The sequence below is a fragment of the Nicotiana sylvestris genome, chromosome 1, assembly GCF_000393655.2.
Source record: "Nicotiana sylvestris chromosome 1, ASM39365v2, whole genome shotgun sequence".
NCBI lineage: Eukaryota > Viridiplantae > Streptophyta > Magnoliopsida > Solanales > Solanaceae > Nicotiana > Nicotiana sylvestris.
Genome location: NC_091057.1, coordinates 107,149,790 through 107,166,635, shown reverse-complemented (window position 1 = coordinate 107,166,635; position 16,846 = coordinate 107,149,790). Strand labels below are relative to the sequence as shown.

The window sequence follows — 16,846 nt, the reverse complement described above, 5'->3', positions numbered from 1 at the left end:
GACAAGAGGCAATCAGATGGTGCAGAGAAGCAGGTGATAGACACAAAGAGGTTGAGGGTATTGTTATGGCTATGTTTGATCGTGTGAGCAGCGTATCTTCAGTGTGCTCTGATACCATGTAGAAAATCACAAGATTGAGAGAAAATAGTATTGAAGAATCATGTGTTTTCACAAGATTAATGTTTATCTTAAAAGTTGTTTGGAATCTGAACCTTAATTAGAGTCTTAATATTAAAAGGATATCGATTGTTTTTAAATATTTGATTGGGTACAACAGTAGGTGACACATAGTAAGGGTGGAAGGTGTAAGATATGGTGTAAGCTAATGTTTCCGTGATGTTTTTCGATATTAAAGATTAATATTGAGATTGAACAAGAGTTGAAATATTTTTAAAACAAAATAAATTTTGCTCATAAGTATGGAAAATCATCCCCACTTCGAGAAACATTTGTTAGATTTGAAGGTAACCAAAGATTGCAAATCTTTTTCCTAAATATTTTTTACTCCAAGCATATATAAGTTCAACACATGCATTATATAACGATGGGATAAAGAGATACTTAATATTCAGTAATATCCATAAAGTAACAATTTACCAACAGGTAGTCTGAACTTTGAGAACGTACTATTCCCTAAACCATAAATAGGGCATGGTATTAATATTAAAAATACACAACAGCCACATTTTTCTTGTGTCTTTCTACTTTATAGTTTATTCTACTAGTCACCCTAATTATAATTTGATAACACAAAGTCTACCATATTGACTTGTGCAGTAACTGATAAAGCAGCACATTGTTTAGCATTAAGCTCTAGACTTTAAAATTGATAAGTGATCGGTAAGTTTTTCCTGGCTGCCAACCAGCCGGAATGACGCCGTTGGCCACCACAGTCTGCCCGGATTCTCCGGTGAGTTTGAGAGAGAAGGGTGCCACTAGGGAGGAGCCAGAATTGAGCTTCCACACTGCACCCCACGACTGTTGCATGGGCTGCCATGTATCTGAATCCAAGGCCTGTTTCAGGTCAACTCTATTTAGGTCTCCGTCTCCATCTTCGTACTCGATTAGAGCTGCAAAATAGTTGGGATTTGAACCTGAGTCTATGTGAAATGCCAGTGATACTCCGGGATAGTTGCACTCCACTCTGTTGCATGTACCGTTAATTATTACGAGATCAACTCCTCATTATTTCTGATAACAAATTATAGGAATTGAGTATACTATAATAATTACTAGTACAAAATACTGCTAACTATGATTAAGGTATAGTACTAGGAATATTGGGGGAGCAACGCAAGGCTTTTTAATTTATAGTGTCCACTTTTATGCATTTTAAAATGGCAAATAACGACCTAACACTAGTTGAAAAGTGAGTACTAATGTTCTATTAAATAGAGTGTGCATCCTTCTTCCACCTTCAAACTCTTCTTCATATTCACGGAAAATCTCTCATCAAGGATAGAATAGGGGCTGTTTTTTTTTTTATAAATTATATTACTCCATATATGTATATTATAAGGGATTTTCTGGGGCCGAAGAAACAAGGTCCTTGAATTATTTTCAAACTGGCTGTTATCTTTTCTGTCCATATATATATATATACACAATGGGAAGGTTTAGAAGTAAAGATAGTGTGTATGAAAAAGTTCACCTTTTGTAGAGAATCTGCAGAACTCCAGCATTACGCAAATGATCAGCTTGTCCTGAAAGAGCCATGGCTCCAAAAGCAGTGCCACTCAAATCAAAATGAGCTGATTCTGCTACACATGCTCCTGCTGGACACTCATCTGTTATTACCACTCTCACTGCCTTTCCTGAGCATGCTGCATTTCCCTTGCACTTTACCTGCATTTTTTATTTTATTTACACAACCAAAAATTATTAATCACCCCCTCTCTTTTTGCCTTCACATGCATGTGTACGTGGTGAATAAGATATTTTTTCTATTTTTATTTGTGAAGAAAAGGGAATTGAATAAATGTAAGTAATTGTTAGCAAGTATTAGCATGTAATTTAACTAACTTGCTATAAATTTATTGATATTGTGAGCGCATATAGCTAGCTTAAATTCTTAGTAGTACTGAATTTGTCGCGCACCTGAAAACAAGCTCCACATCCCTTGCCTGATTTGAAAAGGGAAGGGCCGCCAGCAGCTATTAGGGAGGAGAATGGTTGTTGATCTACTGCGTTAGTATACCCACAAGCTCCACCTTTGCACAACACAAAATATACCCAAAGAAAATTATTAAAATTAATATATATAATTATGTGCACCATTTAATGCACCAATATTCTCTTTTCTTTTTCCTACAATATTTAGAGGCTAACAAGAAAATTTAGTGTGTGTAGCTTACCATCACTTCCTGCGCCATTAGGGTTTCCATACCAAGTAGCTCCAGCAGGTGACCAGTCCGAATTTGTGTTAACTTTTGATACGTTGAGACGTTTAGGATTGAAGCAAAAGCAAGAAATAGTCAGAAGAGAGAAAAGGGTAAAATATGTGAAAATAGTAAAATGGTTAAGAGCCATAAGAGTCATTATCAAGGATTGAAACAAAATTTTCTCAATTAGACAACTACGTAGTATTATTCTTGCAATGTTCTGCTTGTATTGGGATGAGTTGAATGCGATAAAGGCCCCTATTTATAGAAAAAGTTAAGTCTTAAGAAATAGGCACAGTTCAACCTTAGAGTCTTAAATATAAAAGTAGATTAATTTGAATTCCCAACCTTGTAAGTAAAAGGCCATGTGGCAGTATTATTTAATATCTTCCTCAATTAGCTCTCAGCAGAATGTTAAAGAAGATTTTGTTGTAGTTGCCTGAATAGGGTCTAAGAGTCGGGTGGCATATTAGAGAAATTTTCTCGTAATGTAATTTGGCCAGAAAAGATGAATGACCATTAAAGATTGGGGTCTTTCCAATTATTTGACTAACTATTTAACATCATTCGATTTCAAAATCTCTTTGCAACATTATTACTACTTGGGTACATTTTCCAGAAAGATATGCTAAAAGCCTAAAACCTCTAGTTTTGTAATGGAAAAAAGTTTACACACACTCTATATATGCACCGGACTAATAAATGAATAACATGCATTGTAGTTCTTTTATATAGGCTTTTATCATTAATAACGACTAGGTCAAATATGTATCTAATTAAGTTTCATATATTTTGAATAAAACACTTTAAGATTGATAACAATGATTTGTATTAAGAAATAATAATAATAGAGTAACAATAAATGAATGGTCCGCCATTCGTATTCAAACTCTTAGAATTTTAACGTCATAGATATTTTTAAAATTATTTTAAACTTTACGATTGTAGAACATATATGGGTAGTTTCATATATAGTAATTCTTATTTAGGGGCGGCCCTTCCCTAAAGCAGGTAAAACAACTGCTTTAGGCCCTTGATTTGTGGGGGCCCATTATTTGTTATATCTAATTGGTTATATATAAATTTTTAAAAAAGTTATGTCGAGTGAAAATGTTTGATTTCTTACTTTAACAAATATAGAGAAGAAGAACTTGCAATTGCTATGATTTCTGTCAAGGAAATTGCATTTGAAATTGTTAGTATAATAGCATTTTATTATTAGAATAAAATATGTCATAACTCCCACTACTCCATGAGTAGAAAACAATCATAACTCTTTTGTAACTCTTCTCTCATGTTTTACCACTAATAACACACTAATTATCTCATTTTCACCATGATTTCATAATTATTACCCCACTTTCTTCCAATTTAATTCAAGGAAGAATCCTACACCTATAAATAGGAGTCTTTCTTCCATAATGTGGTGTGAAAAAATTAATTGTAGAGTGTTTCAATAAAGTGGGTTAAAGTTGTGAAAAAAGAAGAAGAGAGTTTTTACTTTTAATTTGTTGAAGGAAGGTGTTCATCTTGGTAGAACTTTGGACTCAACAACTTGTCCAGAGTTTATTCGAGTCATACGACGTGATCGGGCTGTTGTATCCTGGGGGAGACAAGTCAAGAGGATTACTGCTGGACTAGTGAACACTTTGTTGTAGTGGGCTTGAATCTCCTTAAAGAGGCGAGATATCCGAGCCTCAACCTGAAAATATTTTATTTTTTATTTTATTTTTCAACTACAATTGTATTTTCACCAACAGAAATGAATATTGAACCCGAATTTCGTAAGAAACATGTGATATATAGGAAGAAACAATTTGATGAGAATATTAAAAATGAAATTTCAAAATCTCTCGAAGAGTATTTTAGAGTTGATTACTTTTATACATATTAGACAATGCTATATTTTTACCTTATAATAGATTTGAACAATTCGAAGCATGTGAAAATATTTTGGATTTTCTATTTAGCGGTAAAAAACCGAGATCACTAGATGATAGAAATTTGAAAAAATATTGCCTTAATCTTGATTGACCCTTAAAGCATAATAATCAATCTGATATCGATGGTTTAGATTTATTTTCTGAATTAAAAGTGTTAAGAAAAATAATACAATTAGAAGAAAACCGTTTGTTTGATATACTCAATCAAATAAGAAGATTTGATTCTTTTTCAAATGTCTATATTGCTTGTAGAATAATGTTAATAACTCATACCATTGCTTCATCGGAAAGAAGTCTTCAAAAAATAAAATTGATAAAATCTTACCTATGATCAATAATGTCTCATTAGAGCTACAATAGATTAGCCATATTGTCATTTGAGAAAGACTTATCAGAAGAATTTGATTATAAGAAAATTATTAACAGCTTTGCATCTAAAAAAGCTTTAATAAATTGACTTTAAATAAAAAATAATTAAAAACAATTTCAAAAAATTAAAGCCCCTTGTAAAGTTTGGTATTCGGCGGGCCACCCCTGTTCTCATCGGCTGAAATTTAGATGTGACGACCCGGCCAGTCGTCTTAAGAATTAACGCCCCGATCCCCTATTAACTGCTTTTTCCGTGTTTATTTTTGCTATTTTGATTTGCCGGGATGTTCGGTTTTGAGTTTCAGAGAGTTTTGGGACACTTAGTCCATAAATGAGAGCTTAAGTGTTGGAAATTTGACCGTAGTCGGAACAGTGTGAAGACGGCCTCGGAATGGAATTTCGATGGTTCCGTTACCTCTGTTAGGTAATTTCGGGCTTAGGGGCGTGATCGGATTATGTTTTGGAGGTCTGTAGCTAATTTAGGCTTGAAATACCGAAAGTCGAATTTTTGAAGTTCCGGTTCGATAGTGAGATTTCGATCTGAGGGTCGGAATGGAATTCCGGAAGTTGGAGTAGCTCTGTTGGTTTGAATTTGACGTGTGCGCAAAATTTCAAGTCATTCGGACGAGGTTTGATAGACTTTTTGATCGAAAGTGTAATTTGGAAGTTTTGGAAATCCTTAGGCTTGGATTGAAGAGTGATTTGTGGTTTTAGTGTTGTTTGATGTGATTCGAGGGTTGGAATAAGTTCGTTTGATATTTTAGGACTGGTTGGTATATTTGGTTGAGGTCTCGGGGCCCTCGGGTGAGTTTCGGGTGCTTAATAAAAGTGGAATTGGACTTAGGAAGAATTTGGAATTGTTTAACCTGTCATAACCGCACCTGCGAGTGTGGGACCGCAGGTGCGGCGCCGCCGAAGTGGCTATGTGGCCGCAGGAGCGAGATTTGGCCCAAGCTCCAGGATCCACAGGTGCGGCTGGGTTTTCGCAGATGCGGTGCCGCAGATGCGGCCAAGCGACCGCAGATGCGGACCCAGCCTGTTAAGTGACTTTTTGCACCTGCGATGCATTCTTCCGTAGGTGCGGGACCGCAGGTGCGCTCCCTTCACCGTAGATGCGGTAATCGCTGGGCAGAAATATGAAATTTTGAGGTTTTGGTTCAAAATTTGGAAAAATCAAATTAGAGCTCGGGAGAGGGCAATTTTGGGAGGAAATCATTGGGTAACAATTCTTTCACCCTTCCTAGTTATATTCCATCAATCTATAGTTAGTTTCATCATTTAATTTCGGATTGGAGATGAAATTGGGGAAAAGTTGGAAGAAAGTTCTTAGACCTAGAATTCGAATTTTGATTGGGAATTTGACCTTAGATTTGGATAATTTTGGTATGCATGAACTCGTGAGAGTATAAGGATTCTAAAAATATACATTTTACCCAATTTCGAGACGTGGGCCCGAGGGACATTTTGGTCATTTTACCTAATTTCGCGTATTAGCTTAGAATTTAATTGTAGAATTAGTTACTTGAAGTGTTATTTACATTATGCAATTGAATTGAATAGATATGGGTCATTTGGAGTCGAGTACTCGTGGCAAGAATATAGTTTCGAGTTAATTTTGAGCCGGTTCGAGGTAAGTGGCTTGTCTAACCTTGTGTGGGGGACTTTCTATTTAGGATTTGGTATTATTGTTAATTGAAATGCCTTGTACGTGAGGTGACGAGTGCATACTTGTGCTAATTGTTGAAAATTCGATTTTCATTAAGTAATTACTAGTATGTTTCCTTCCCTGTTTATATTACTTGCACATTAAGCCTGTTGTTAGCGTAGGAAAGAATGTTTAAGTAATTTAATTGCTTTATTTGCTCAAACTACTCTACATGAATTCTGTGCAGCATGCTAGACTAGAATTACTTGTTTGCCTTAATATGGAATTGACATTTGCTGAATATTTTCCTGTTGCTGTTGTGTATTTCCATTTGGACTAAGGATGTGGGATTCTAGTAGATCCCCCTTGTCTGTTTATTTAGGACTACGGACGTGGGATTCCGGTAGATCCCCCTGAACAGTTATATGGAACTACGAGACTACACCCGATAGATTCCCCCATTACTAGGTATTTATATTTAGGACTACAAGACGTGATTCCGGTAGATCCTTGCGCACTATGAGTTGGACTACGGGACGGGATCCCGGGAGATCCATTGGATATTTATATTTGGGACTACAGAATGGGATTCCGGTAGATCCTTGCACACTATGAGTTGAACTACGGGACGGGATCCCCCAGAGATCCATTGGATATGCATATTTGGGACTACATGATGGTATCCTAGGAGATTCCCGATTGTTATTATGGTGCTGAGCTGCATTTCTTTCTGTGTTTACCTTTCCTCTGTAATAGTTGTTGTTGACCTTTATATCATGTGTTACTTTTACTGTTGTACTTGTTTATACTATTCTGTTCTACACTGTCGAACTTTATATTTTATTTAACCTCAGTAGGGCCCTGACCTTCCTCGTCACTACCCACCGAGGTTAGGCTTGCCACTTACTGAGTACCGCTGTGGTGTACTCATGCCCTTTCTACGCATGTTTTTCTTGTGCAGATCCAGGTGCTTTGACTCAGTACTATCACCCTTGAGGTGAGGCGACTGTTCCAGAGACTTTGAGGTATATCTGCTACGTCCACAGACCGATGAGTCCCTTTCTACTCTCCCTATTGTATTAGCCCTTCTATATTTTTTTCCTTTCCTTGTTAGATATTCTGGAGTTAGACACTGGTAGACATTCCAAGGCTTATGGTTTCATGAGATTCCGGGTTTTGGGAAATGTTATTAGTTTTCGAGAAGTTGTATTGTACATGCCGAGCGACATTTTAAATACTGTTTAATTCAATTATTTTGGCATTGAATTATTTCTTCCGCAAGTTTTGTTATTTTTCCGCATTTGTTAGGCTTACCTAGTCGTAGAGACTAGGTGCCATCACGGTAGTTCACGGAGGGTGAACTAGGGTCGTGACAAGTTGGTATAAGAGCTCTAGGTTCATAAGAGTCATGCATCACAAGCCGGTTTATTAGAGTCTCGCTCATCGGTATGGAGACGTCTGTACTTATCTACGAGAGGCTATGTAACTGTTAGGAAAATTCCACTTCATTTGATTTCCTTGTCGTGAGAGATTTGATGTCAGAATTCTAAACTTTTGTCTTCTATTCTCTCACAGATGGTGAGGACACGCGCTACCCGATATGATCAGGCACCCGCGCCCCCTACTGCAGCCATCAGAGGCCGAGGTAGAGGCCAAGGACGTGCACGTGGTACAGCCAGAGCACCTGCACGAGCTGCCACTGAGGTACCACAAGCAATTCTAGCCGGAGTCCAAGAAAATGATACACCTACTGCTACTACTACTCCAGCACTTCAGGAGACTCTAGCATAGTTCATAAGCATGTACACCACTTTGTCTCAGGCAGGGTTGCTTCCCCTTGCTGCGGCTACATCTCAGGCCGGGGGAGGAGCACAGATTCTCGCTACCCGCACTCTTGAGTAGTGAGTTCTTGTTAAGCAGGTACCTGATATTATTCTTGTACAACCTACAGTCCGAGATCAGCCCGAGGACAGGGCAGCAGTTTCCGAGGATGAGCAGCTGAGGCTTGAGAGGTTCAAGAAGTACAAGCCTTTTGTATTCAGTGGTCTAGCATCGGATGATGCTCTGTGATTTCTAGATGAGTATTACTGTATTCTCCGTACCATGGGTATATCAGGATAGAGCGGGGTTTCCTTCACTACTTTCCAGCTTTGAGGAGTCGCCTATGAGCGGTGGCGCACCTATTAGTTAGACAGTCTGGATGAGGTTGCTTCACTGACTTGGACTCAGTTTTTAGATCTGTTCTTGAGAGAGTATGTTCCTCAGAGCCTTAGGGACACATGGCGTGCAGAGTTTGAGCATTTGCGCCAGGGTGCTATGACTGTCTCAGAGTATGCTGTCTGTTACACTAGTTTGGCTAACATGCACCAGCCTTGGTTTCTACTGTTTGCGAGAGGGTTTGCCGGTTTATTGAGGGCCTTTTTTCCGACATCACGTCTAACATGGATCGTGAGTTGGAGATGGATATTTCTTATCAGCAGTTGGTGAGCATTGATAGGAGGACTAAGGGTATGCATGCTAGGGAGAGAGAGGAGGGGGAGGCCAAGACGTCTCGAGAGTCGCGCCATTATTCTGGTGGTCGTGCCCTAGCTGCAGGTCTCCATGGTAGGGGTTATATGAGTCACCTTGTTCATTCAGCTCTTCCAGCAGCCAGTGGTATTCCAGCTCCTTCTAGGCCTCAGGATCCTTATTATGCACCTCCGATTTCTAGCACGCATCCTGTGCGGGGTGCTTTCAGCGGTCAGTCCAGTAGACCTTTCCCGAGCCACCCACAGCCGCCACGTCCTCCCAGAGCTTGTTTTGAGTGTGGTGACACACGCCATATGGTGAGGGATTGCCCCAGACTTGGGAGAGGTGCACCTCTGCAGACTTCTCATCCACAGCGTGCCCTACAGAGTTCTCAGGCTATGATTACTGCTCCAGTTTCTACCCCACCTGCTCGGCCTGCTAGAGGTGGTGGTCAGGGAGGTAGAGGTCGCCCTAGAGGGGGAGGCCAGGCCCGATACTATGTCTTTCCTGCCCATACCGAGGTTGTTGCCTCCGGTTCTATCATTACAGGTATTATATTGGTTCGTCACAGAGATGCATCGGCTCTATTCGATCCAGACTCCACTTACTCTTATGTGTCTTCTTATTTTGCTCCGCATTTGGGTGTACCTCGGGATTCTTTGAGTTCCCATGTTTATGCTTCTACTCTTGTGGGAGATTTTCTTGTTGTGGACCGCATTTATTAGCCGTGTTTGGTTGCTCTTAGTGGTTTCGAGACCAGAGCTGATTTATTGATGCTCATCATGGTAGATTTTGATATTATCTTTGGCATGGACTGGTTATTACCCATTATGCTATTCTTGATTGTCACGCCAAAAACGTGATGCTGGCTATGCCAAGTGTACCGCGTGTTGAGTGGAGGGGTACTTTAGATCACATTCCCAGTAGAGTTATTTCTTTTCTTAAAGTTTAGCGTATGGTTGAGAAGGGGAATGACGCGTATCTAGCTTATGTGAGAGATGTCAGTATTGATACCCCTTCAGTTGATTCAGTCCAAGGGGCATTTTGGTTATTTTACCTAATTTCACATATTAGCTTAGAATTTAATTGTAGAATCAGTTACTTGAAGTGTTATTTACATTATGCAATTGAATTGAATAGATTTAGGCCATTTTGAGCCGAGTACTCGTGTCAAGAACGTGGTTTCGAGTTGATTTTGAGCCGGTTCGAGATAAGTGACTTGTCTAACCTTGTGTGGGGGACTTTCTATTTAGGATTTGATGTTATTGTTAATTGAAATGCCTTGTACGTGAGGTGAGAGTACGTACTTGTGCTAATTGTTGAAAATCTGGTTTTCATTAAGTAATTACTAGTGTGTTTCCTTCCCTTTTATATTACTTGCACTTTAAGCCCGTTGTTAGCGTAGGAAAGCATGTCTAAGTGATTTAATTGCTTTATTTGCTCAAACTGCTCTACATGAATTCTGTGCAGCACGCTAGACTAGAATTACTTGTTTGCCTTAATATGGAATTGACATTTGCTGAATATTTTTCTGTTGCTGTTGTGTATTTACATTGGGACTACGGATGTGGGATTTCGGTAGATCTCCCTATACAGTTATATGAAACTATGGGACTGCACCTAGTAGATTCCCCAGTACTAGGTATTTATATTTGGGACTACGGAATGGGATTCCGGTAGATCCTCGCGCACTATGAGTTGGACTACGGGACGGGATCCCGGGAGATCCCTTGGATATTTATATTTGGGACTACGGAATGGGATTCCGGTAGATCCCCACGCACTATAAGTTGGACTACGGGACGGGATCCCGGGAGATCCATTGGATATGTATATTTGGGACTACAGGACGGTATCCTAGGAGATCCCCGATTGTTATTGTGGTGATGAGCCGTATTTCTTTCTGCGTTTACCTTGCCTCTGTAATAGTTGTTGTTGCCCTTTATATCTTGTTTTACTTTTACTGCTGTACTTATTTATATTGTTTTGTTCTACACTGTCAAACTTTATATTTTATTTAACCTCAGTAGGGCCCTGACCTTCCTCGTCACTACCCGACCGATGTTAGGCTCTGCACTTACTGAGTACCGCTGTGGTGTACTCATGCCCTTTATGTGCATGTTTTTTATGTGCAGATCCAGGTACTTTGACTCAGTCCTATCACCCTTGAAGCGAGGCGACTGTTTTAGAGTCTTCGAGGTATATCTGCCACGTTCGTAGACCGAGGAGTCCCTTTCTACTCTCCCTATTGTATTAGCCCTTCTGGATTTAGACACTAGTAGACATTCCAAGGCTTGTGGTTTCATGAGATTCCGGGTTTTGGAAAATATTGTTAGTTTTCGAGAAGTTGTATTATACATGCCGAGCGGTATTTTAAATATTATTTCATTCGGTTATTTTGGCTTTTAATTATTTTTTCCGCAAGTTTTGTTATTTTTTCGTATTTGTTAGGCTTACCTAATCGTAGAGACTAGGTGCCGTCACGGCAGTTTATGGAGGGCGAACTGGGGTCGTAACATTAGATTATTCCCGCACTACTTTTATCAATTTATCCTTTTATTTTACATACAATTTTCCCCTTAATATATTCATTTTATTAACAACCACAGAACAACCGTTAGTGAAGGGACAAAATAGGAAAAATATAATTTGATTACGTAACTGAACTTTGACAAATTAACCTTTAGACCACTCTTAAATAGTACGTGTGTTATCTTGTTGGACCAGAAAGGACAAATTTTCAGTGCATAAGACACACTACCCTTTGGGTTTAATGGAAATTAAAATTAATTACTACTATTAGATAGAGAGCATTGACATATGCAGTTCTATATCGTAAACTTCCTTTTGTGTAATAAAGGTATCATTTCATTTCTTGTTCATTTGAGGAAGAAATTCAATATCATTTTGGCCTCTTCAATTGCTCCAAATATATATAAGTCATACTCACACTCTTCGGATTCTTTAGACAAACCAAGCTGCTGCTTGCCTAAACCATTTAGCACGATAATGACTGTGTTTGGCAAAAACCAACTAATGTAATCATACTATGTTGTGCAATCAACTTACGCTCTCTAACCCCTAATTCAATATTCTTTGTTATTACAATTTTATTTATCGCAATTCAAATATATTTCATAGGGTTCGAACTAAATGCAACAGCATGGTTTAAGCTTAGATTACTAGCATGCCCGCCAATCTGAGTGCGTCTTTATTTAATTATTTATTTACTTGAGAAGACGAAAGTCTATATATTGCATTAAAGTCCAAAATCCACGTAAAGTTTGGCACAATTAATGTATTGTTCATCCAAAAGTTAGTAGCACATGATCCCTATACAAGAAAGTCATACCTACATATTATAGGTCTTTTACACTTTAGAATAACTTCCCCCGTCGAATATTCTATGACCTAGCTTAATCTATGGCACGACCAGCACGCTATAGGATAGAAGGAATGAACGAGTTTGAGTATGATAAGATTTATCCCCGCGACATTTGTATCACACTAATAAATGTATTACACGTGTTTTTAGATATTTCTAGCAATCAATGCTAACTAATTATATTATACATATTATTGTCTTAATTTATTATTAAATCGTAAATTCATGTTATATGATGCAGAAGTCAGGTGTGACGAATGGTCTTAATTAGCTTAACATACATGGTAGACAAACGAAAAAAACTTATATATGCATGGAGCAAATGAATGTACGACTTGTATTTTGTATATATACTCGTATCACTTAACCATAATTAAGTGATACTATTATTTTAATTTTAATTTATGACTTTTATGAACACTGTGGGAGTAAGTATTCTCTATGATGGGACCTCACATTCAACGGGTCCAAGCGAGACGTGGAGGACAGAGAAGTATTACGTTGCTCGGACATATTCTTCCAAAATATTATAGTATTCGTGTTAGCTCTTCTAAAAATACACTATTTTTGAACGTTCATACAAACAACTAAAAATATTTTAAAAAGATATGAAGAACATAATCATCAAGAGACTACAGCGTACCATACATCAAGGAAATGTGTTTAATTTAGTTCCAAGTTTTTCAAAGAGGAACTGAGAATTAGGGAAGGCCGATAGCGATAAAAGAAAGAACGAGGGCGTTAACTGAGCCGTTAATGGTGGTTATTGGCCGTTAAGTCGTTGATTCTGACGGTTACGCTTTTGGAATTATTCGTCAAACTTCCCACGTGACCGTCGCACTCAATAACCGGAATACGTGGCGAAGATTTGGAGCTATTCATTTTTTGCCCCGTATTTCGCCAAGACTTCAAATTTCCTCCATATTAATGTTCCACGTTGCTGCAATCTGATGTTTCCTTTTTAGTATTTTAAAATTCAGTCCACTTATTTCAGGCACTTTGATAGTGAATTTGTCTATACATGTTAATGTTTAAAACTGAAATTATTATGATACTACATATATAGTTATGAGTTTATTTCATGTTCCATAGCCTCTGCTACTAAGTACTAAGCAAATCCCATCCAGCATAACCATTTGAATAGATAGAAATACGACGTGATATACTTGAAATTTTGAGAAATCTAATTACGAGAAAGACAAAAGGACGGTCATATTAATGTTGAGAAAAGATATGTAAAAAAGAATTTCACCTAAAGTTTTATATTATGTCTGACTAAATATTTACGAAAGTCGAAAGTCAAATTAATAGTAAAATTTTGCAAAATGAGCACAAAAAATGACGGTTGAAAGTACCAAATAATAAGAAATTATTAGGAAAAAAAATTATTGGATATAACCCAGACAATATGTACCTCGAAAAATGGGAGTAACAATTAAATGTTATTTGTGGTTTTAAAGATATGTGATTTATTCCAATACTAGTGAATATACAAATAATATTAAGTTTAAGTAAGAAGAATTGATGAATCAAACCAGTGTTGCTAGAACAATAAGAACCTCGAGCTAGACTTTCTTGAGGACTTCGAGGTCAGTTAAGAACAATGAAGTATGAATAATAAAGTAAAAACAATAAAGCTGAAGAACAATTGTTAAGCACGGTAAACAAGAAAAGCGGAGTAGAATATTCTATTGCAGTGAATAATGTGTCATACAAATGATTGGGGTCCCCGTTATATAGGAGAGAAAACTCCAATATAGTACATTCCTAATTGTGGTAAAGAATTCTATTAGTACAGATGTATAACCACCTAGTACGGACAAGTACCATTTCGTACAAATCTTTTATTTTGATTTATGCCTTGATCCACGTGTCCCTGAGAAATTTTCGCTCTTTCTTGAGTGTCTTCGAGATTGTACTGCCCTCGATGTAGGTCGTGCCAGGACTCCGATCTACTTGTCACGACCCGAATTTTTCACCATCGGGAGTCGTGATGGCACCTACTCGTGGAAGCTAGGTGTCGACGCCCCCCTTTTCCCTCCTAAAAGAAGGCAAAATCGAGTTTACGACATTATGGGCAAAACAACTCTTATTCCCTTTTGAGGAATCGGGTTATGGAATTTGAAGAGTCGCCACCTAATGATTATAGTGCATTAGGACACTTTTAGAGAGAAGAAGAAGATTTTTGGAAGAAAACCAGAGTTCGGGTAAGGGCTTGAGATTATCTCGAGGGGAAGGTGTTAGGCACCCCTCAAGATCCACTAGTGTGGTTCCCGGCCGTACTTAGTTGTGACTTTAAGAAGAGTAGAAGTAACAGACAATGTTTGCACATAAGGAATATAAATAAGTTGAAAGTTTTGGAAGAAAAGAGAGAAAAAAGACATAAGTGGTTTTGGAAAGAAAAGATTGATTGAAGAAAACATTACTTCTAAGAATACATCACATCGTATAAATAAAGAAAAAGATCCTAGATTTAAATACAATATGGATCACCTTGGTGCAATACACAACAATCATTCTCATACGAGATATTAGCGCACCGGTCATCACATCCATATTCTACCCTTCTCACCCCGTTAAGGTGTTAAAGCGCGTTTAGTCTCGTTTACTTATTGCATGCTAACACCCGTCCCGACCTATTAGTCCCGGGGTATTAGGACTTTCAATCCTAAGAGGGAAGAAAGGGATGGGGCCTTTATGGAGTTTAAAGGATAAAATTTTAGTTTCGACATTCAAAAACAAATATCAAATAAAGGGATGAGTAAACAAGCAAACAAGGCTCAAATAAACCCCTAAAATCAGACAACACTTAGTTTAGCATGTCTTAGCATATACTGATTTGGTCTTAAGTTAAAAATTAAGCGGCGAGCGGACTGGTTCAACACATATATTTAGACAGAAAGTCTGCATTAGGCAGCCCGGATCCAATTGTCAGAAATTGAGGTATTTTAAGCGAGTAAAAAAAAACACTGTTTTCAGAAAGGACCTAACGCATAATAGTTTAAGACAGAAGGTTGAAAATTTGCAGAGGTTCAGAGATGACTTGAAAATCAGCAGAATTGTTTAAGTGAAACTACCGTAGAGTGATGAAGAAAAGTTTACGAAAGTGAAAAGATCTTAAAGGAATAGTGAGTTAAAGGCTGTTTTGAAATAGTAGCTTCATGAGATGAATAAATTCAGGCAGAGGATTAAAGGAACCATTTCAGAAAAAAAGAAAGATGCAAGTTTAGAAAATTTAAGAGCATTGCAGATTTGTAGGTGTTTCAAAAGCAAACAGATTTGGAAGAGTTTTTGTTGACAAAGTTGAAGCCAATTGACAGATTATTCTTACTTAAACACATTAGGCGAGTTTGATCTCCTATAGGCATGGTATCTACGTGAATGAATTTTTAAGGCTTGTTACTGTTATTAAACCGGTAAAGGAATGAGTATTTGATTACCCTACAGTTTGTCTAGCGTTTATGCATTTCCTATAGTCATGATTTCTATATGCAATTGGTTACATGAATATTAGGGCCTATAGGCAGGATTTCTATTGATTTGCAATACGACTGAACATGAAATCTTATAGACATGATCTCTAAATGATTGAATGAAAGGAATGCAAAAGCCTATAGACATGATCTCTAGGTGATTGAATGAAAGGAATGCAAAAACTATAGACATGATTTCTAGGTGATTTATACGTTTAACCTATAAGCATGATATCTAAGTGATTAAACAACAATATTGATCCTATAGGAATGGTATCTACCCTTTAACATATGCAAGTAAATATAAACCCCCTCCCATACCCTTTACTAATATTCCCCAAGTTCATTTTTTTACAAAAATGTTTCAGAACCAGAAGAAAGAAAGAAAAATAATTAAAATACATCACAGCCTACAGCTAGATCCGAGCAGCCTAATTCAATCTTAATATCCAATAACATGTGTTCCACCAAATTCAGATTCCAGAATCCAAGGCCTTCTCTTATTCAGAGTGTTTCAAAGTTCCAAGGAGCTTCAAGACCCCAGGCAATGCTTACACTCTGAAGAGTAAATATTGTAACAAAATAGTGCAAGTGTGGAATTACCAGCCCTTAGGCATCCAAGTTCAGAGGGAACTCTAGGGTCCCTAAGCATGGCTTACCATAGGGAGGCAGAACTTAAAGAACTAAGAATGAGTGTAGAATGAGGTGATTAGAGGAAATCAAAGCAAAGGGTGGTCATACCCAGCCATGGGTAAGACTGGCACACCCCTAATCCTTTACTTGATTCAAGCAAATAAAAGAGCAGACTTTCAGAAGTCAGACAGGGGTCTGGATGGTGATTAGGACACTACCAGACCCTAGTCAAGGCTCAACACAAAAAAGGGTTTAAGGGAATGGGACTGGTTTGAGTGAAAAGTTCAAGAGAACCTGGTCCTAAGTCAAGGGTAGCAATAGGCTGCTACCTTAACTTAAAATATACTCACATACAGGGGATTAAAGGGAAGGGGATCACATGAAAGCATTCATATAAACATCAAGAAAAGCATAACAGAACTTAAAGATGCAGGAGCATGAGGCATGACAGACTAATATATAGCCATTTAGTACCAGAAAACATGTAGTTGAGAGGTCATGTATAAGGG

At 37.8% G+C, this 16,846-nt stretch overlaps 1 protein-coding gene across 1 annotated transcript; it reads right to left on the bottom strand.

Moving 5' to 3' along the window:
- Positions 1-614: 614 nt before the first annotated feature.
- Positions 615-2,599, bottom strand: LOC104238722 (putative expansin-B2). The gene is made up of 4 exons (XM_009793210.1): positions 2,355-2,599; positions 2,098-2,210; positions 1,652-1,845; positions 615-1,144 (listed from the first exon to the last, which is right to left on the bottom strand). Exons 1-4 carry the CDS (start codon positions 2,536-2,538, stop codon positions 814-816), a joined length of 822 nt encoding a protein of 273 aa, XP_009791512.1. The 5' UTR covers positions 2,539-2,599; the 3' UTR covers positions 615-813.
- Positions 2,600-16,846: the final 14,247 nt, after the last annotated feature.

Excerpts from the sequence above, each read along its gene's own strand:
- LOC104238722 (XM_009793210.1), bottom strand. The coding sequence starts at position 2,538 with ATGACTCTTATGGCTCTTAACCATTTTACTATTTTCACATATTTTACC. Across the intron at positions 1,846-2,097 it reads GATGTGGAGCTTGTTTTCAG|GTAAAGTGCAAGGGAAATGC; the intron begins GTGCGCGACAAA and ends TAAAAAATGCAG. Across the intron at positions 1,145-1,651 it reads CTGCAGATTCTCTACAAAAG|AGTGGAGTGCAACTATCCCG; the intron begins GTGAACTTTTTC and ends TACATGCAACAG.